The sequence below is a fragment of the Battus philenor genome, unplaced genomic scaffold, assembly GCF_028537555.1.
Source record: "Battus philenor isolate CCGP_79_NKW_IND1 unplaced genomic scaffold, ilBatPhil1.0.hap1 SCAF_19, whole genome shotgun sequence".
Taxonomy (NCBI): domain Eukaryota; kingdom Metazoa; phylum Arthropoda; class Insecta; order Lepidoptera; family Papilionidae; genus Battus; species Battus philenor.
In genome coordinates this window covers 11868665-11891489 of record NW_027181681.1, presented here as the reverse complement: position 1 = coordinate 11891489, position 22825 = coordinate 11868665, and the positions used below count along the sequence as shown (strand labels likewise).

The window sequence follows — 22825 nt, the reverse complement described above, 5'->3', positions numbered from 1 at the left end:
ACTATGTGTCATAATAACATACTACTTGTAACAGTGTAAATTAAAAAAAAGCGACTTAACCCTTAATAACCTATAGTTTCAATTTTGATACCAATCTTTTAAACCGAATGTTCACATTACTATTAGTTTTTTTATAGGTTGGCTGTACGAATTTACTGTTGTATAATATTCTTTCCAACAAAATTTAAAAAAAATCTATTTTTCCCTTCATCTAGACCCTCTAGCAAACACAGTAATATTAAACAAAAAACACTTTCGTAAATCGGGCTATTAAGGGTTAAGACCTTTTACGAAATAGAAACTTAGTTTTATAACAGATATTAATAATTAAAAGATTAAATCAATAAACAAAGCGATCACTTTTTGATATTGATTTATTTATTGAAATGTGATTAAACTATTATTTTTGACAGTTTATTAACTGTCAGGTTAATTAGTAGTTTATGTGTTTTACAGAATAATGTAGTTTTGGGCGCCACGTGGGACCGCATATCCATTAGGTAGACCCACTACATAATTAATACGTTCACTGCGGCTTGAGGTCGATTCAGCCTCATGGTAAACTTTGCACTGGTGCGGCGCGTAAAACTCGTGTTTTCTCTCTAGTGCGGCGGCTGTTTACACTCAACCGTATGAGGTATGACAAAGACAAATATAGCTTTCTTTATGTCTGCGAAGCATTGACTCAATATTGTAAAAAAATATTGATGAACATGAGGCAGAAAAGGCCTCAACCGCACTACTAGAAAGTTCAGCTTGAGGCTGATTCGACCTCAGCCGCACCAGCTGAAAGTTCTTCAAAATTGGGCCCGCAGTGAACGTGTTAAGGTAGAGGAAAGTCGTTAGATGCGAGCAGCGCGAGGCCCGTCACCGTGGTGTTATCTGAACCAGGCCTATGCCTTGCAGTAGACGTATATCATTTGAAATGATTATGGTGATGATATAGTTATAAAAGTTTGCTAAACGTGCTAACTCACTACCTATTTTCAAGAAAAAGGTTAAGAACCATTTATTAGACCTATAATTATCTATGTCTTAGTTCATTTCTTTTTCTTCTTCTTACTTCTTTCTGAGGCAAGTGCGATCGAATCAATACTGATCGAAGTCAGTTAGATGTTTTTATTTATTATTGTACATATTTATAATAAGTATCAAAACTTTTTTATTATAAGTATTTTTGTTATATACGTATGTATGTCTATGGATGTTTATGTATATTTATGTTCATTTGTTTGTGAATATGTATTTTTTTGTACACGTGAACTACCCTTTAAAAGTAATTTTATCTTTTCTTTACTATGGTTGTCTGTAAGAGATTGCCTTGTGTGATAAGACCGCCCATTGTACTTTTCTGTATATTATTGTAAAACTTATTAAATGTATCTTATCGTGTACAATAAAGAATATTAAATAAATAAATAAGTTTACCTTAAACCGTTAAAGCCTTTCAGTCGTTTTAAACGTGGATCTGGACCATTTCCAGAAATCGCCACTAATTTTTTCCAATTACGTTTCACAGAGAAACATAAAAGCACCTTGTTCCCTGTAACATTATATACATTCAATATGTTTTAACAATGCCAAAATAAACGTAGCTTTCTATCTAATGATTAATATAAATACATTTTCTGCCTATAATTTGTTTAAGGGAACTAATAAGGAATGAGGAGATGTGTATGAACAATAAATACATTTAAAAAACTTTTAAGTTAATCGGTTTTTTGATACCCAAATTTTGGTGGTTGTGGAAAAATATGTACCTAGTCCTCCATATTGGAATGGCGTCCATCTTGAATTTTAAATTTTGACATAATCATCGTGTTTTACTAGTGTAGCCCTTTCATTTGATACCCATATAGAGGGGGTTAAGGAAAAATATGTAATACGCCATTTTGTATCGGCGGCCATCTTAGATTTATAAAGTTATTGATTTTATTATATTGTATTGTCATCTAAATTAAATGTGTGTACCAAATTTCAGATCAATCCGACAACGGGAAGGTGCTTAAATTTCAATTTCTTATTTTGCCCTAAACAAATTCCGTACGGGTCGAACTAAATAAAACCGTTTAAAAATAACTGACATAGCTCGGCTGGTTAGTAAATTTGAGTGACAGAGAGTAGGTTGCATAACGAAGCCTTAAAGTTCTGGAGTATATACGACGGAACAGCAAGTGTCTGGTTAAGGTTGTCGAAAGACGCTGGATGTAGGCGAAGGCTTTTGGATATCTACAAAGGAGATCTATCTTCAGCTATGGACGACCTATAGCTAAAATAATAATAATGATAATAAATATATTATAATTAAATGAAAGAAGCTATATGAGAATGAGACAAGTTTAAAAATATAATTTTACATGTACACGTGTAGTTAAAAAATATTAAATTTAATTTAGTTCTTTACTATGCAACTGTTATAGTGGAAATTTTACATATATGTCGTAAAAGGCAACAGCACAGCAAAAACAAAAAGCATATTATTGACAACGGATTCGAAGTTTAAAACGAGTAATTCACATTTTAACTGGTCTTTTTTATTTTTACGTTAACAGTCCATTCGAGAATGACTTGCAATGCTATCGTACATATATAGCTCGGATATTTCTCGGTACACTAAATAAACAGGTTTTTAATTATTTTTCTTTTCTACGCACAAGTTAATTAAATGTGTTAATTTTATTAAACTAGACATGAGTAAAATGTATATCTGACAAGAAAAGAGTGATTTATAACTTTATATTATATATAGCTCAGTGCGGCTCAGAGAGAATAAGACAGCTAACACTATATATCCTTTACATCTTCGCCTATTTTAGCTCAAATTTAAAATTCAGTAACGCAATAATACTTGTGGAATTGAAATAATGGAATCTATTAGAGCCAATGATTTTCATTCATACTTGACAGGCTTTGGATTGTCAACCAAAATATATACAAATTGAGAATGTAAATAAATAAACAAATTATTTGCGTATATGTCTGAATATTAAGCATTTTATGTCTTTGTCATAAAGTACAAAAAAAAATTAACACACGCAAGCTTGATAGTGATTATATCTTTTGCAAATATATATATCTTTCTTGTCTTTTGCTCGCGAGCTACCCATCTCTATAATAAACAGTTACCTTTGTTCACTAGTCTGAGTTTTCATAAATAGTAAAGTTCCACATGATATCTTAGATCTTTCGTTTCTTACTTTCAATATAAATATATTAACACAGAATAAAAGTGTGTATAGACGATAGAAATGTGTGGAACTTAGTACAGATTAAACATTATTAAATTTACTTTTAAAAAAGCAACTGTTGTGTTTCTGGCCAGCATTTGAAATTCGAAATATTTTTTTTCAAGCGGACATTTATTCTTTCGAATCGTTTATTATTTTAATGTTACAAGCCAGTCAGAAACGTAACAGTTGCTCTCTGAACGAACTTTAATGATTTTAATGTATTTATATAATTTATTTTGAACCTCTAGTAGCTTAAACACGGAATGATTACACTGAACTTATTATAACGTTAAAAATAACTGACAATTCTGTTTTAAACATTGTACTTTATTTTAAAATTAAAATAACTGTTAAAAATATGTACCGATACAATACCTTTACTATCCTTATTCGGAACAAAGAAGAAATCGTAAATACTTCCAATTATATTGAGCAGTAAAATCGACAAGCAAATCACAGCTACAGAAATATCACCGAAATCTATGTCCATTTTATGATCCAAATTATTACAAAGTACTTTACTGGTAAGTTTGCTTTTCAGTTTATATTCTTCCCATAGAGTATCGTTCAGACATCCCTCAAGCACTAGATCCAGGTCATCTGATGTTTGTCTGAGATAATCTTTACATTTCTTTGTAACACAGACTCCTCGATGAAGTCTAGTGTGGTTGAAGTGCATTTCTCTTCGTGCTGAATAATCCTGAAAAATAAAAACAATTTACAATATCATTAAATAAATAAACACGAGATTATTGGTTATAGCTTTTAAAGATCCCAAGTGATATATAGGTCATTTGTTGTATTTTATATGATAATGTATATAAAGTTAAATACGTTACTTTTACATATGAACTTTTAACAGAACTTATTTTTGATTCTACTCTGCTTCGCAATGTGTTATAGTTGTTGAGAAGAAGCAGGAAGAAACTCCACAACGGTACATCTTTTAATAAAGTTTAACACAGATTTATATATATATGCTATCAGATATAGCCTAAACGAATCAAAATAATTAGGCAAAATCACTGCCAAGGATTCTTATCATCAAAATATGAATTTATTGAATAATAATCTTTTAATGTTAATTTATTTTTTGCGTTTTGAATTTTATTATTGGTGGTCCAATAATGTTTCGCGGTATTTTATTAAACATTTGATTCTTTATATTTATATTCTATTATATACGAATTAGAGACTTTTTGCAGTAAAAACTTTGGTACAGCTGATTTTCACGGAGCATTGTAAATACACTGTGGACGTCCCCTATGTTTTAGATATTACTAGCTGATCCCGCAAACGTCGTTTTGCAAAAAAAAATTGATATTTTAATTTACAAATAAAAAATAAGGGTTGATCGTAGAGGGGTGAAAATTTATGGTTGTATGTATTCTTGTATGCTGTATCATAAAAAAATAAAAACAAAAAATTTAGTTAAAAAAATAAAAAAAAGTTTTTTAAGTGTGAACAACCTTTATCACTTAGGGGTATAGAAAATAGATAGTAGCCGATTCTCTGACCTACTGAATACGCATATTAAATTTGGTAAAAATCAGTCAAGCCGTTTCAGAGGAGTTCAAGTTCGAACACCGTGACACGAGAATTTTATATATTAGATTATAATTATTATATTATGAAGCCACTGCTGAAATATTGACCTCGTTACATCGATTCCGCACAGATATTCGCGGCCATTAGTCGTAAATACCACGGATGAGCGCAAGAGACTCAATTTGAGGCGCCAATTGAAGTTTAGAATCGATTGTGATACCCAGGAACATCGTATATCGACTTAGTTTAAAAGTTAACCTAAAATATAATAAATTCATTTTATTATAATTCACTTGGCGCATTCCTGCAGAAAGAAATATATGAACGTAAACAAATAATATTGTATAATATTTCACAGTATTCATTTTATACAGATTGGAAATAGGTGAAAAAACTTTGAAGTGTTTTCTGATAAATCCATACATCATTTAATCAATCTATACATTAACTCCTTTAAGGCTTTTTACACCTAGAAACAATCATCCTGTAAGAAAAGGACCAATATTTAGCCACTTCCGCACATGCAGTGGTAGTCGTGCAACAAAGTGCCCCGCCCGCCAGCCCGCTGATAAATGCGTATGCGGCAAACAATGCGACAAACAATGCGAATTACACAACTGCCGCCGTCAAATCACTCAACATTTGTTTCACCCCTCCACGGGGCATCTTCAGAAGTTATGTTACACTGATTAGCGCCAAACACAGAGACACTATCAGCGGGCTACTTATGAGCGGACTGGCGGGCGGTGCACTTTGTTGCACGACTACTACGGCATGTACGGAAGTGGCTAAATATTGGTCCTTTTCTTACTTAGGATGGACTTCCGCAAGGTAACGCCTGATTCCATTAAATAATCATTCTGTATACTTCATCTGTCCCTAAATATTATAACAATAAAATATATATTTAATATTTTTTCTTATTTTCGCGCCAATTGATGTTAAATTGTTTCAGCTCAGTTTCCGTACTGCAAGGTATAGGCCTCTCCCAAAAATCTATGGGGGGTATAAAGCATAATAACCGCAGACTACACTGCTCTAGAAACTGAGTAGGCCCACTCCCAGAAGTGGAGATCATTTGTGAGATGATGACGAAAGTGATGATATAAATATTTACCTCAATCATCTGCATAAGCTCGCTGGGTCCGTCGGAGACTAGTTTCAATTCGACAGTGCAATACAGACCCCCTGGTTCGTGTACACACGGCCCGTACGGGTCCAGTCGGAACATTGGGGGCATCTTGTTGTACTCTGTATCTGTAAATATAAAAATAATAATGATAATTACATTCATTTATTTCAAGTACTAATAATCATACGCTTGCTTCGCGAATTTAATATACTCCTCTTTAACTCTCCTTAAACGTAGATTTTCGTAAAATCCTTTCTTAGCTAAATTATACATAGCTAAATAAATATATTAACCAAATTTCAAGTTTATGAACTTAATCGTTCAAGAGATATCGTGATGAGTTTGTACATAGGTGAAAAGTCCTTTATATGAGGTAAAGGAGTGTAAATATAAGATTTACTGTTATTCAATGGTATATTATAAACTAAAAACAATAGTTTCAGACAGAAGAGAGTTTTATCGATTCGGATTAATACGCATTTTATAAATTCTAGTCGAAAAGAGAGTAAGAGAAACTTCATTAAGTTAGAAAAAATGTCGGGAGTTATCTAAACATGAACATAACAAGAGCAAGTGAAAATACATTGTCATATAAAATGATTTAATTTAAGTGTAACTTGCAACTTTTCATCTTTATACGGCAATTAATAAAATACAAAAAAAATCAGTTCATCTTGTAAACCAGAGAGTTCCTCAAACTTTTTTGTGTCGTGGACCCCTTGCCATGTTTTGCCGTGTTGGGTAGACCCCCTACTTACCTGATATTGATTTCCTGTAAATTTCTAACTGTAGTGAAGTTTAGTGTTAAAAACTTAAAGTAAAAACACATGTTAATTAATAAATTTTAAATTGAATTTAAATTAATACTACTCGAAATAAAATTTTGTATCTGTTATGTAAAATATACGTGACATTAAATAAACATAAAATAAACTATAAATAAAATAACATAAGCAATAAGTCAATATTTTTAGTGAGAAGGATGAACCTAATGCTTTAACAATAAATTATCAACATTTGGCGTCAATTTAAGTTTTGGGTTAATCTTAAATTTTTTACTTCAAAGGTACTTTTATAAATAATGTAAATGTTTTGATATTATAAGATAGTATGATGTAAGTAAATATACACTATCAGTGTATGTGTTGAGATCCACTATCGTGGACCCCCATTTTAATTTCATGGACATCCAAATTTTTTTCGCTGCCGTAGACCCTTTGCAGGTTATCATAGACACCTAGGGGTCGATATAGACCACTTTGGGAATCACTGTTGTAAACATTCAAATTCATATAAACTCATTAATTTTTTTCTTTTCAGCCGATGGATGCCCATTGGAAGGTTTAAGTCTCCCCCAAAGTTCACCAAGATGACCGGTACTGCGCTGCCCGTATTCAACGACCTCCCGTGACCCCTAACTATGTCGTGGGTCCACTTAGTGGGGCGCGTACCTACGCTGCCTTTACCCCCTCGTGGTAGTAACTCGAGGAGCTTTCGGCACAAGCGATGCAACACTCCGAGCTACGTCGTTGATGTTTCTTCTTCTGTTGATCACCTCATTTCTGTTTCAATCTCGCAGCGAAACATTTTATGAGCATAGCCCTTTCTATCGTTCTCTGATTGATCTTGAGTCTTCTTATAGCCCTTCGTAAGTTAACCTTATTATTTTATATAATCTCTCGAATTAATATGCAATTAATGTAAATAGGAAAATAATTAAATAAACTATGTAGTCTTGATTATAAATAATCAAAATCATTTCAGTTGTAAGTCGTCCACTGGTAAACATAAACCTCCAAAGGTTTTCAATAGGAAAGGTAGTATTCATCGTTTTCTAGGAGCTACCTTGGGAGTTGATGTTCTACGCTTCGCTCTAAACCAGTGATTCCCAAAGTGGTCTATATCGATCCCTAGGGGTCTATGACAACCTGCAAGGGGTCTACGTCAGCGAAAAAAAAATTGGGGGTCCATGAAATGAAAATGGGAGTCCACGATAGTGGATCTCAACACATACACTGATAGTACCTATTTACTTACATCATACTATCTTATAATATCAAAACATTTACATTATTTATAAAAGTACCTATGAAGCATATATTTTATATTATTTTATTTATTTATTTTTTAAGTTTATTTAATGTTACGTATATTTTACATAACAGATACAAAATTTTATTTTTAGTAGTTTTAATTTAAATTCAATTAATAAATGTATAAATTAACTTATGTTTTTACTTTAAGTTTTTAACACTAAACTTCACTACAGTTAGAAATTTACAGGAAATCAATATCAGGTAAGCAGGGGGTCTACCCAACACGGAAAAACATGGCAAGGGTCTACGACACAAAAAAGTTTGGGGAACTCTGCTCTAGACTGTTCTAGTCTGTTCTACACTTCCTTTCCAAATGCAACTTCAATTTACCAATTGGGCTATGTTGGTAAACTTACGAGTGTTTAAATATACATTAAAACAACCAAAATATATCACGTAGGATTGTCTTGTGATAAATTTATCTGTAATAAATCCGTATGATCTTGTCCTCTAAAATTACGTAAAAAATCCGTATTGTTAATACATTTAACAATATGTTAATTATTTGCGAGTCACCTTAATTTATGACCGGGTAATATTTAAAAAAAAATGCTTTTTCTCGGTTTATTTTAATATGTATGAGATCAAATGCTCCATATATTTTAAATTGTATTTAGAATATTTTACATATATATGTTCACGTTACGTATGTAATGTAATTTACTTGATTTATTGATATAGAGTTGAATATTTTATATATAAAATTATTACTTCATAAATTTAAATAGGAATATGGTTTGTTTTGTTCTTTGCCCGCTACCAGCGAATTTCCGCGACCCTTCACCTAGTGGAGGTTCCGCGCTACGTATACCGGATTGTGATCATCACCCTAGAACCTTTTTGGCCCTAACGCCTCCCGTCCACTTCAGATGATCAATTCTTCAAGCAACGTCGGTGATCTTGTTTCTTTTGCGGAACACCTTATTTCTGATCCTCCGAACACAGCCCTTTCCATTACTCTCTGGATGATCTTGAATGTTATGAGATCCGTCGTAAGTGACCACGTCTCGGTTCTGTACATCATCATCGGCAACACACATTGGTCAAAGACCTTAGTCTTCGGACATCAGACATACTTTAACCTACTCGTAGTATATTTAATTTCTTTGTTACTGTTTAAAATAACTTATTAATTCTATATTTAAAATATAATAAGGTTTCGGAGGGAGTTGACGAACCGGCAAGTGCAGCGTACGTCACGAAGTGGACATACAACCTTTTAGTTCCTTGAAAAGCGCTGAACGCCGATTACAACCGGTTTTATTGGATATGTACGGGAAGGTCAATGTCCTTTGGACATCTTACAGCTGAATCGATGACAATAAATTAAATATTTGGAAACTAAGAGAAAGAAAAACAAGAGAGTGCATCCGAATTTTTAATGGTGTGTGATAATTGTAATTATTTAGATATGCATATGTTTCTAGTGTATTATACATAATTAAATAAATGAAATTTAGATGAGTTAGGGCTTTTATATATAAACATTTTTGTCTCACGTTTATACTAAAGATTACTACGAGTATAGCTTCACAGTCGATAGATATCTACTGCAAGAAATAGGTCTCTCCTATAGATATCTATGGGGGGATGTACGATAATCGCCACGCTTTACAGGCAGGTCAGCAATCCCATTGTGGTATTTTTGTACGCAGAAATCGCTGCTGTTCATCATAATGAGATTTTTGATCAGGGGTAGTCCTGTATAACTAATGCACAAAGTGTGAACTAAATAAAATTTAATGGAATCAGGCGTTACCTTGCGGAAGTCCATCCTAAGTAAGAAAAGGACCAATATTTAGCCACTTTCGCACTTGCAGTGGTAGTCGTGCAACAAAGTGCACCGCCCGCCTATGTGACTCTGTGTTTGGCACTAATCGGTGTAACATAACTCCTGAAGATGCCCCGTGGAGGGGTGAAACACGTGTTGAGTAATTTGGCGGTGGTGGTTGTGTGATTCGCATTGTTTGCCGCATACGCATTTATCAGCGGGCGGGCGGGCGGTACACTTTGTTGCACGACTAAAATCTTTCTATATAACAGTTATTTTTATATTTCTTTGCTCGACATTATTTTAATTACCACTATTATTAGAGTAAAATAAAGTGTATATTAAAATTCGACAAAAATAAATTTCTCGATTGCTTTCGTAGCATCGATTTTCCCCGTGATATTTAGTCAAGCTAGCCAAAATAACTTGAAATTCATGGTGTTGTTTGTTTTTTTTTTAAGTCCAATCGCATTCTTTTTTGAACAGCGGTAACTCTAGTCTTCGAAGATTGCATTGATTGTAAACGTAACTTGTTTGTGTCGTCAAACAGTATGTGATATTTAAGTGTGGTTTTACGCAGAATCTTGTTCAATTTCCTGTATAATATAGTTTAATACACACGATAGTAAATTTTATCACTAAATCATCGTTGGACTATTTGTGCAGTACATGAATGTGTATTTCAAAATCTTAAATAACATTCATTACTTAAAGCAAAATTTTTAATTACTCCTTTTCCCTATCTTGTTTTCGGGACTCTCCTACTTTCACCTTTCCTCTCTCATCTTTCAAAATTTCTCTTTTTATTCTCTCTTTCATCCTTCTACTTTCTATCATTCAGCATAAACACAAAGTGGCGAAACACGTAAAAAAAAAGAAACAAAACCGAGTTAGATTATAGAATGCTGTAAATTTGTACAATAATGTTACTGAAAATAAAATAAAAATGTATAATTATATATGTAATTATGTAGCAGTGATAAGACTGTGATGCAAATCTGTGATAATAATAATATAATTTATAAACAGAACAGATTTAACTGCAGTGTTTGAGGATGGATAAAAGGAACGAAATGGTTGATAAAGACAGATAGAATTGTGAAATGAAAGAAAGGAGAAAAAGAACATGTGAAGCGTGGAAGAGGAGAATGAAATAAAAAATCAATTTGAAAAAAAAATTGAAAACCCTGTTCCCACATAAATAGGGCGTCAATAAAAAAACACAGAATTCATCCACATTAAATTCACGCATCGTCTTCCATCCCTCGCCACATTTCCTATTACACGGTTTTGTTAAGCCTAATTATGTCACCCACCACCCTGCAACAAAACCTCAAGAAAGTGTGGTGGCTCTCCTCTTACTAAAGAGATCTTCATTTCCACTTCGCAAGCCAATCTTAGCACTCCATATACGAGACAGAAAGTTACTGTGTTAATCACAGTCTGATCCACCGCTGGGTCACAAATGCACGAGGCTCCCTTTGAGCTAAAACTTATACAGGTACTCTAAAAATTCCCCGTTCCTCCATGAACATTTGAGATACGTGCCCAGCTTCTCTGAGCGCAGTACCACAGGCAGTCTCGGCGTGCGGAGAGATTATAACAGTATTGGTGTCTTAAGTACGAAAAGGACCAAAATTTAGCCACTTCCGCATATGCAGTGGTAGTCGTGCAACATAGTGCACCGCCTGCCAGCCCGCTGACAAATGCGCATGCGGCAAACAATGTGCGGAAGTGGCAAAATATTGGTCTTTTTCTTACTTAGGATGGACTTCCGCAAGGTAACGCCTGATTTCATTAAATATTGGTGTCTTAATTCAAAATCAAAACTGTGCTAATGCTTACTACCTGACAAATTGATATTTCATTCAGACCACTGGTTCTAGGGAAAGTAGAGGGATAAATACCAAGTGAACGATCGCAAATCCTCTGAACCAATCAAGTTTTAAGTGGAACACAAACCTGAGAATCGAAGGGAATAGGATGGTAAGGAAGCATAGGTAAGTAAGTATCAAATATATACGCGATTAGCGCGCAAAAAATAATTCGTTCCTATTTCATCTCGAGGTAAATGATAGCCAAGAAAAACCGTGGACATACATCCTCTATATATATCCAATAACACTGGCTGGAAGCAATCTGCACTCAGCTGTTTATTGGTCGACGTCTGCGCTTACCAATGTGTTATTTTTTTTTTGGCACACATTTTTGGCGTTTTCTTCTTCTTCTGTCTTAGATACACAGGGGTTATTTTCCCAAAAAAAAAAAGACTTTTAGATATCTTTTTATTTGCATTTTAAACGTCATTTAGTCTTTTATTTTTATTCTTCACTAATTCCTTATTTCTTCCCTCTGTTATACAAAAGGAATGCATTTCATTTTATTTTTATTTATAATATAATTTTTACTTTCCTATTTTATTTACATTTATCTCAGGTTTGACTTATCTTGATTAGTTTTAGACACTTGTTTTTTTGCCTATTTGTTCCTTAAAGTCATGGATGCACAGACCGCGGCCCGCCGGTCGAATACTGGTGGCCCGCCGACAACAAAAATAATACTCTCGTACATTCGAAAAATAATGAATTCTATTCCAGAATAAAACAAAAAAAATATAATAATTACCTATACTTCTGGCGGCCGGCCCGCCATCAGTTCATGATTTGCCCGAGTGGCCCCTAGTCTTAATAAGTATGTGCAACCATGCTTTAAATGATCTCTCTTATGACTCTACAGTACTCTAGAATGGTTCTCTCGACTCTCGTCGTTGTCCCTAAGTGATGCAATGTCCTTTTCTATGACCTCTTTCTGCTACTTGCATGACAAATACAGTATATGTATGTCAGCCGTGACATCCTGAAGTTCAGAAACATGGTCTCTTAATTCTAGTCTTATTATCTAGTTCAGTCTCTAGTAGAAGCATGGAGTGGGAGTTCAAAATTTCTCTAAGAAGTCCAATTCAGAATCTGTTTAATAAATAAAATATAAAAGTTGGTAAAATTAGTCATCGAGTCAGATTATCCAATTATGATAATTAAATCTGTTTCTCTTCGATACACAAGGATGAATGACTCGTATCGACCGAATTGTTAACATTAAATATGTAAAACGTGTTTACTTTTTTAGAAACAGTGTTCAATTCGCAAAGGTTGTTCGCAATTTAGGCATAGGGTCAAGGCCATATACATTATTAATTCGCCATATATTGGTTTCATTGTAAATATAAATATAAAACTAATTTATTCAACTTTGGAAATTTTAATCGATCGACTACCTTTTTAATTCTCGTGAAGAAACTTCACAACGCATATTTTTTTAAAAAAAGTTTAACAATACATGTTCTGTGAGATAAAGCCAAAACTAAAACAAAATAATCAAGCTACATCATTGTTAAGGTTTATTGTCATTTAAAAATTCGTGTTTTTAATAACATACCTTTTCCGTCGAATTACATTTAATATGCATTTCGAATTTTATTATCGGAGTCTTATAATGTTTTGTGGGATTTTATTAAAAATCTGATTCCGTTTATAAAAAATGTATTAAGAGATCTTTAATTTTTTGCGGTGTTCCCTATTTTATTGAATTACTTATAATTATTGTATCCGTACAAAATATTATTATAAAACTGTCAGACCATAGTAAGAATATTGATTTCTTTGTAACGTTTTCTTAAAGAGATTTTCGGATTTGAGCCGTAAATATCTATGATGGCTCTCTTTTGGAAAACAAACATATTTTCAATACCCATACCTATACTCCAAAGCATCATAGCAGTATAAATATCAGAGTAAAATTTTATCTTCCCAAAGGCATAAGCTGCAGCACTAAGCCTGATTGCAAGCCTCAATGTAATGCCTTCATTGAAGTTTAGAATCGATTGTGATACCCATGAAAACTATAGTCTACATCAGGGATGAGCAACCCGCGGCCCGCGAGCCGCATGCGGCCCTCGAGGCAAATAATTTTAATTTATTTTTGGATTTAAAAAAAAAATGCAAGAATCAAGGCTTTAAAGACAATAAAAGTGTCTAATTAGTTGTAAATCGGTTGATTACGAACATAAACTACGTTTAGAACATGGTATGAACCTTGAATATATACTTTTTTTTTTCATGGCCCACTGTTTTTGAAACTGCGGCCCTCCGACCAAAAAAGGTTGCTCACCCCTGGTCTACATTGTTGGGAATACCACTGTGTTTATTTAAATTTGGCAAGTTTTTTCGTTTAGAAACCAAAAGTGTTTAGCTTTGAAAATTTATTTTGAAAATAATTTTATATATATGTAGTAAGGATGATAAAAGATTTCCCAGTATATGACCGTCAGATCCTCAGTGTTGAATCCTTTTACATTGACCTGTTTAATAAGAAACCACTACTTTTTCAAAAGATACCGAAAAAGTATTGTTTCTATGGCTATTCGATAATGTGGTATAATAATAAAAAAGTGTTACTATGAATTATTTTGTTATATATCGATATTAATTAGTTCTTGGTTGCAAAAACAAATAATATAAATATCTATTGAAGTGTATATTAACTTATAGACGATAATAATGAATATTTATGCTATGCATGTATATATATCCTTAATAATGTTTCTAGTTCTGTTTGTTTTTATTGTCGTCGTTTCAACTAAGCGATGCTCACTGCCAGAAATAGGCTTCCCCAAAAGATATCTTGTGGGGGTTATACTATAATCGCCACGCTTGGCAGGCGGGTTGGCGATCGCAGTGTGGTATAATAGTAAGCAAAGGATGCTCCTGCCTATCCTCTGGTAACTTATTTGTATGCTGTGGTAATCCTATAAATGTACAAATGTGTGAATTATATAAGACAGTATACCGCGAATCGAACTCAGATCTTAGTCCTATACTTTTGGGCTACCACTGCTAAATGATCTAAATAGGTAATATCTATTGACGAGATTGATTTAGCATAAACACCTTACATGTCCTTAGAAGGTATTTTTGGACATCTGCGACAAGGATCTGTTACATTGATTATTCATCTAACCTTGGAGATCTAGGTCAGGGTAAAGCGTAGGTGGATAATCCAAAAAGTGGAATCTAAGAAACAGTTAGTTTACCTTTTAAGGATTAACTATTTATGGATATAATTAGATTGGTTTTTAAATGACATTTTGTTAAAATATTCAATGTACTTGAAATATAAATTCAGACTGAAACACACTTTATGATCTTAATGCGAATTTATTGACGTTTTCGTGCTTTTAGTTTGTGAGTTCGAAGTGTAAAAAAAACATAAGTTCTCAGCTAAAATATAGAACAGACATAGAAAATATAAATAAGAGTCTGATAGAGTATTATTCTTAATTCATAACCTTATGGTACTTGTTACAAATATAATGTGAAGACATGGGTTGGGGATAGGGAAACGCACTCTTCCAAAAATACGCCTTTTAATGTTCTAAAGTTCGGGCAACGAAACTGGCAGCGATTCTGCCAACAGCAACTTTTTCTCTACGGATCTCACTTTCATGTGTCTTCTTGTTTTTCACTTCAGAATGTAGACTGATTTAGAATGCTCCTAGTATCGGCTTTTATAGTCGTCAATAAAATTGAATCGGGATTCTCGTACGTAATAATTTTTATATTTGAAAGTTTGAAATTAACAACAATTGTCAATTTTCTCGCAAGCCAGCTGCAGTATAAAACCTCTGCAGTCGTTACAAAACTACTTAGTCTGGCCATAAATACTGTTACTATTCAAAAAAAAAAAATATTACGTTTGAATTTGGAATCTGTCATTTTTATATGATTGCTTGATGTGTTTTCTTATTTTCGCGCCATTATATTGTTAAATATTTTGTTATATTAAAATGGAGTGGGGTGATAAAGAGAACCGAATCGCTGTGATTGCCTTACATAAAGTAGGTATGGAGAAAAGTGCAATTTTTAAAACCCTCCACCCGCTTGGTATTAGTCAAATGTTTGTTTACCGGGCTATTGATAGGTACAATGATACCTCCTCTGTTTGTGACAGAAAAAGATCTGGCCGTCCACGTACCGTTCGTGTGAAAAAGGTGATTAAAGCAGTTAGGGAAAGAATTCGAAGAAATCCTGTCCGTAAGCAAAAGATTTTATCTCGGGAGATGAAGATAGCTCCTAGAACCATGTCGCGTATATTAAAAGATGACTTAGGACTTGCAGCCTATAAGAGACGTACTGGTCACTTCTTAACTGATAATTTAAAGAAGAATAGGGTGGTAAAATCCAAACAACTACTTAAGCGGTACGCAAAGGGAGGTCACAAAAAAATTTTGTTTACGGATGAGAAAATTTTTACAATTGAGCAGTATTTTAATAAACAAAATGACCGTATTTATGCTGGAAGCTCTAAAGAAGCTTCGCAATTAGTAAACAGAGTACAACGTGGGCATTATCCCACTTCAGTGATGGTTTGGTGGGGTGTTAGCTATGAAGGGGTGACTGAGCCATATTTTTGTGAAAAAAGTATTAAAACGTCGGCACAAGTTTATCAAAATACCATTCTTGAGACGGTAGTTAAGCCTTTAACTAACACCATGTTCAATAACAAAGAATGGTGCTTTCAACAAGACTCGGCACCGGGTCATAGAGCTCGATCCACCCAATCTTGGTTGAAAACTAACGTTCCGGACTTTATCAGCACTGAAAACTGGCCGTCGTCAAGTCCTGACCTAAATCCATTGGATTATGATTTATGGTCAGTTTTAGAGAGTAAGGCTTGCTCTAAACGCCATGATAATTTGGAGTCCCTAAAACGATCCATTCGGTTGGCAGTGAAGAATTTTCCTCTAGAAAGAGTTCGTGCTGCTATTGATAACTGGCCTCAACGTTTAAAAGACTGTATTGCAGCCAATGGAGACCACTTCGAATAAACATTGTATATTTTTAATAGTTATATATTGATGTATTAAACTAACTCACTATGAAAGGAATAAATGTTACGTATAAAAAAAAAATCGTGCTTTTCTTTATAACAATATTTATGGCAAGACTAAGTATAATTTGGATATTTTTTCTAATGGATTTTAGTCATAACAACTTCTTGAACTTTTTCTAAACATTTTTAAGCGCGACAGCTTTATTATAATAACAGGAGCACAGATGGCGCTCTTGTCGTACTCTTCGATTTTTAATCTTTAGGCAAATTTGAAAATGAATGAAAAAATGAAAATAGAAAAGAAACATAAAGGATATACATGTTGATATTGTAGTTAACTGTTCATGTATAACATACTGAATCAAGGAAGTGTAACACGTGGCGTGCGGACCCTTTAAATATGCTTATGCGACCCGCCAAGTATTTTTAAAAATCAATTTTTTTATCGATTTTTTCTAACCAAAATATTTTTATAATAATAATAAAATGGCAGTACATCTAATACCGATATCCCCCGAACTTTGATAAAAAAATTTTCTTGTCTTTAGCAAGACTTACTCGGATTTCTATTTCTGTGTCTGCTTTCCTTTTGTTGCAGTTTACCACTACCAAATTCTAGAAACGATAGGCGCAGGTTGTCGTTGCTCTTAAATATTTAATGGAATCAGGCGTTATCTTGCGGAAGTCCATCCTAAGTGAGAAAAGGACCAATATTTAGCCATTTCCGTACATGCAGTAGTAGTCGTGCAACAAAGTGCACCGCCCGCCAGCCCGCTGATAAATGCGTATGCGGCAAACAATGCGAATCACACAACTGCCACCGCCAAATAACTCAACATGTCGTTGTCGTTGTCGTATTGTCGTTGCTCTTGCAGTAGACCAACTGTTCTTATTATAAATCTTTGAGGGAGGCATATGTCCAGTAGTAGTGACCATCATACATGCAATTGGTACATTATGATCATCTTGTCAAGGTTGGATATTATTGCGAGATACATAGTTTTCAGTTTGATTCGATTCTGCATTTATTAACGGTTGTATCAGTTTTCATGAGTTGTCCTAGCTTGTGAGAAGGCAGGCCATTTGGCACGCAGATTAGATGAATACTGGAACCTTAACGTTCTGGAGTGAAGAAATTTGACCGACAAACAACACAAAACGTTCATTCATAAAGTGAACAGAACACTTTATAAAGGTCGTCGGATAAAACTAGGGATGAAAATAAGGTGTCGGGTAAGCCCGATAACAACTAATGAAAAGTTAAATGTAATAAAAGAATAAGTTCAACTATTAATAATAGTGAATATTAGAAGCAAATGTAGGAATGTAGATGATGGAAGTAAGGCGATGTGTGAATGTAACATCAGAACGTAAAGAATGACAGATGCTGTGAAGGATGTGGTGAAAGAGAGCCTGAAACTGTGAGGAAAGAAAAGAATAAATGAATAAATAATAAAAGGTCTTCGGAAGACGATCGATCAAAGTCGCTTCCAACCGCTACTGTAAATCTTTGGGATTGAATATGAATAAAAAAGTAAAGAAAACACTAAAATACAGAAATAAAATAAATAAAGTAGTACCAAAAATAGTGCAATAAACGGTATAATATAATATGATAATTATAAAGAAAATATGTGTTAAATGTTTGAACAATAAATGTAACGTTGCAAAATAAAATAGTAAGGAAACCTAGAATGTAGTGGTTGAGGATGGAAGTATCGCTAATGGAATGAAAGAGAAAGACTGGGAAAATTGTAGAACGAAAGAAACAGTACGAGAGATAATATGATACATGAAAGAGGAGAATGATAATAATAAAAAATTATATGAATAAATTATTAGAAATAAAAAGTCCCTGTCCCACACGAGATAGGGGAACGAGAGGTCCCCAATAGCGGAGAACTATAAGAGAAAAAAAAATTTGTGAAGGCCTATATCCAGCTGTGGACCTCTTAAAATTGCAATTATAAAGATAATAACCTAGAAAAATATTAAAAAAAATACTTAACAAAACAACAGGAAATTACGTTACAATGTTGAATGGTAAAAATGAGTGAAATCCCACATTATATATTCGTAAATTTTGTCAGTTTTTAATGATTGGAGGAAACGAAATTATACTTATTTTCGTAAGTAATATTATAATTAAACGATCTAATCTAACTTCTAATTAACAGACCCACAGTACGAAGGTTATATAGTTAAAATTAATCTAAAACTTTAACATATACATAAGTTTTTATTTATTCTTTTACTATAAACCCTGGGCAATTGTATTCCAGTTAAAAAGATTACGTTTGCATGTAAAGTGCGAAGCGAGGATTAATAGCTCGAGATAGAGCTTTATGAAATCACCTATCGCAAAAGCTAATCGTCAATTAATATAAAATATTGATTTTGTTGTCTCTACAGGAAGATACCACTGGATCGGAAGGCAATTCTGTTGAGAATAGCCGGCGCGAAACTCAGTTGCTCTTAACAAATATAGTTTTATAAAAGTGCTGAGTGAGTTTCATTAATATTTTAGGAAAGAATAATATACTTATCTCCAAAAGCTAAGCTATATTGTGATTCTGTTTTTCAGAAAACGTTTCAGATCAGAAAAGGATATCTAATAGATTCAGGCGTTACTTTGCGGAAATCCATCCTAAGTAAGAAAAGGACTAATATATAGCTACTTTCTCTGTAGCAGTAATCGTGCAATAAAGCACGTGCACGACTACTGCTACATAGCGGAAGTAGCTATATATTATTTATTTTCTTACTCAGCAAAAAGATGTCCACAGCTGGCTTCTAATATTTCCAAAAACTTTCAGGAACCGGCCTGCTGGAGACCGCGTGACATTGACAAGGTTGTCTGTTTTTACAAAATTTTCACACGCTAAATAATCGTTAATGTTTAAAGTTATTATTTAAGTTTCCGTTGATTTAAAAAGATTACTAATTAGTTCTTTTTTGAATTTTCAATTCTAGAATCTTCGGTGTAACAATTGATCAAACTAGTTCTAATTATTCATAGTTTTTACTATTATTTTTGATTTTGGGAACAAATTCAATTATTCTGATATTAATAACACAGTTATATTACGCTAAATAAATCAGAGGGCCCTTCTATTTAATATGTAGTGATCTAATAAATATTGTTTTTATAAATTTATTGCCAATACATTACTTTTTTTGGCATTTATACGCAAATGTTTGTTGGAGAGTCCTTTATCGTCTTAACGCGGTTTGACTTATATCGATTTATAACATTTCTTTACAATCCTTTCATACTATGCCACATTTGCTAATATTATATCATTTTGTAAAACATATAACACATTGTTTACAGGACAATTTCCTTGAAATACATTATACATTAACAAACAAGTGACTTTTTAATTCATCAATCCTCAACAATTTACACACGAGAACTGTGCTCAGAGTCAACACACCATAGGATTCCTTCCGAAAGTCACCGACATAAATAAACTCATAAAATATCTTTTTATCTCGCGCAAATGCTAAGCGGCTATGGTTACTGCAAGCAGTACCTGCGCTGTTTTAAAATAACAACGATGCCTGCATTTGTGACTGCTCCACAGGAAACACCTTTCAACGCCTACTCAGACACTGTTCTCTATTCGAATCCAATACACCGTACTTGTCGAAACTCCCTAAGAAGGAATCTACTGCAGAAACTTTTGATGAGCTGGCCAATCCCTTTATATATATATACATATAGGTACACAGTAAAAGCCTTTCGTTGTGATTCGCCGTATCAAATAGCGGGAATTTCGCTCCCAAGTATCTGGGCTCAATAAACATATGAAGAAAACAATAAATTTTTAAGGCCCCCGTTATTGGGGCCATTTTGTTCTCCTCTATCTCGTTTACAGACAGGGAACTTGCAATTTTTAATAAACTATTCCTCATCCATCATTTCTTTTCTTTGCTCCACTTTCAGTCTTCGTAAGACCATTCATTCGGTCTTATAACATACTTCACATGATTACATACTCATACATTTTTAGATTCCACATTTTGATCATCTTTCATCAATACAATATATTGTAAGCGATACACTCTAGTGATATAAATTTGAGTTAAAAACAAAAAAGAGCTGTCTGAACTATACCTGCCACTAGTGTCTGAGTAGATCTTTCTCCTCGGAAGAAGGTCTAACGGTTTAAATGGTGATGATGATAGCAATACCTGAAATTTTAGGTTCCTATAAAGTTACAATGGCCTATTGGAATTGAAGGAACCTTTCATTCCGTTGTTTTTCGTCGTCGTTTCAACCCATATATACTCACTGCAAGAGATAGGCCAGGCCTTCCGCAAATATATTTTCAGGAGGCTATACTTTAATTGCCACGATTGGCAGACGGGTTGGGGATCGCAGTGTGGTATTATGGTACGCAGAGAATGCCGCTGCACCTCTGGAAGCTTGTTTGTAAACAGTGGCAATCCTATATAATTAATGAACAAAGTGTGAATTATATAAGATAGTATCGCGCGAATTGAACCCGCGACATTTGAACAAAACTAAGTCCTCTACCGCAGGGCCTAAGTTATTTGGATTTTTAACAGAACTATTGAATATTTAAACTTTATAATAGGAATAAATTAAACAATTCCTCTAATAAAAACAAGTTTGAATATTCCCGTGACTATTTTCAATAATTAAGAATTTAATTGAAGATCATACATACGTACATACATTATTTAATTTACGTAATAAAATATGTTTAAAAATATAATGAATAAAGAATAATCATATTCATTTAAAAATTTTATAAGACATCAATATATTTTTTTAATTCATATAAGTAATAACGCACATTGGCAGATAATAAATAAATAAAAATTTAATAATACTTGAGTAAATTACACACATATCTATAATTCTCTATTTAAATTTAATTGCATTTCCTATTTAGATCCATATAATAAAATAGGCTTATAATTAAAATTAAATAAGATACGTAAATATTTGTTCATATTACAGGAATCTATCGGATTTATAGTTCGATTTTTTAATCTAGATTTACGCAATAAAAAAGCTATTATGGATATAAAATTAAATTCAATAATAATTGTCCACGTGACGCACATTGCAAGGACTTTAAATATGTTTTATTATTTAAATTTTAAGATTATGCAATCAATATAAAAATATGTGCTGTTATGAACGCCACTAGCATTTTATAGCTTTATGAAATTCCTTTTTTGAATATTTATTGTTTTTATTTTTATATGTATGTATATTATATATAGTTCTATATAACAATAAATATGGATCCTAGATCACTCACTAATCATAATCATATATATAGCATGTTTAAGTGGAACAGAAATGAAAATACAGGATGATTGTTTACAGGTGTAAAAGTTTAAAAAAGGCTCAGTTTAAAGGTCTTTTGCTTCAATTAATATATGTTATACCTTATTCAAAAATCAAATATTCAGAAATTGTAAATAAGGATTACTGCAAAATAAAATTAATTATTGTTTCCTATCTCTCCCTGTAGGCTTTTTTGTACTTCCAGAAGAATTTGCGTATCGCATTTGAATAAAAAAATAAAATTAATATAACATATTTCCGTGTGATAAATTTATACAGGATGTTTGTGGATAATGATTTTGTAGACAAATTCGCCTCACTTTTACCAATATTTTAACACCTATATATATACCTCTGTATAAATATACAGATAATCGTCAAAAATATTTAGTATTAATACGTAATAATATATTTTAATAAAACATTTATTTATAAAAGGAGACTTAATATTATTATTAAATAATTAAAATAATTCACTTACCGTTTAATTCGTAAATAATAGCATAACATCTATTTATTAAAAAAGTAATGATTATTATTGATTTTAATAAAACCATTTTGAATTAGCACGTGCCCACTATATATAGTTCACTTTGAAAAACCTCACTGTATCTTAAATCTGTCTTGTAAGCTTTTCACACAGAACCAAAGTATTTTTAAATATAAATTAATATAATTTTAATGTTTATAATACACGAGACGCATAATTATGTGCAACGCATGTGTAGTTCCCTCGTGAAATGGAAATGTAAACTCCGCGTCTTGTTGTGCTGATCTAAATTTTATAAATGACTCGATATATACTATTACGTATGAAGTGATTCTTTTAAC

The 22825-nt window shown here is 32.8% G+C and overlaps 1 protein-coding gene across 1 annotated transcript in view; it reads right to left on the bottom strand.

Moving 5' to 3' along the window:
* LOC137921726 (nose resistant to fluoxetine protein 6-like) overlaps positions 1 to 22551 on the bottom strand; it is a 33238-nt gene extending 10687 nt beyond the window's left edge. Inside the window, exons 1-4 of the mRNA XM_068764539.1 lie at positions 22476 to 22551; positions 5896 to 6035; positions 3606 to 3930; positions 1429 to 1543 (exon numbers count right to left, since the gene is read on the bottom strand). Coding sequence (XP_068620640.1) covers positions 1429 to 1543; positions 3606 to 3930; positions 5896 to 6035; positions 22476 to 22551 — 656 coding nt within the window. The remainder of the gene's footprint in view (positions 1 to 1428; positions 1544 to 3605; positions 3931 to 5895; positions 6036 to 22475) is intronic.
* Positions 22552 to 22825: the final 274 nt, after the last annotated feature.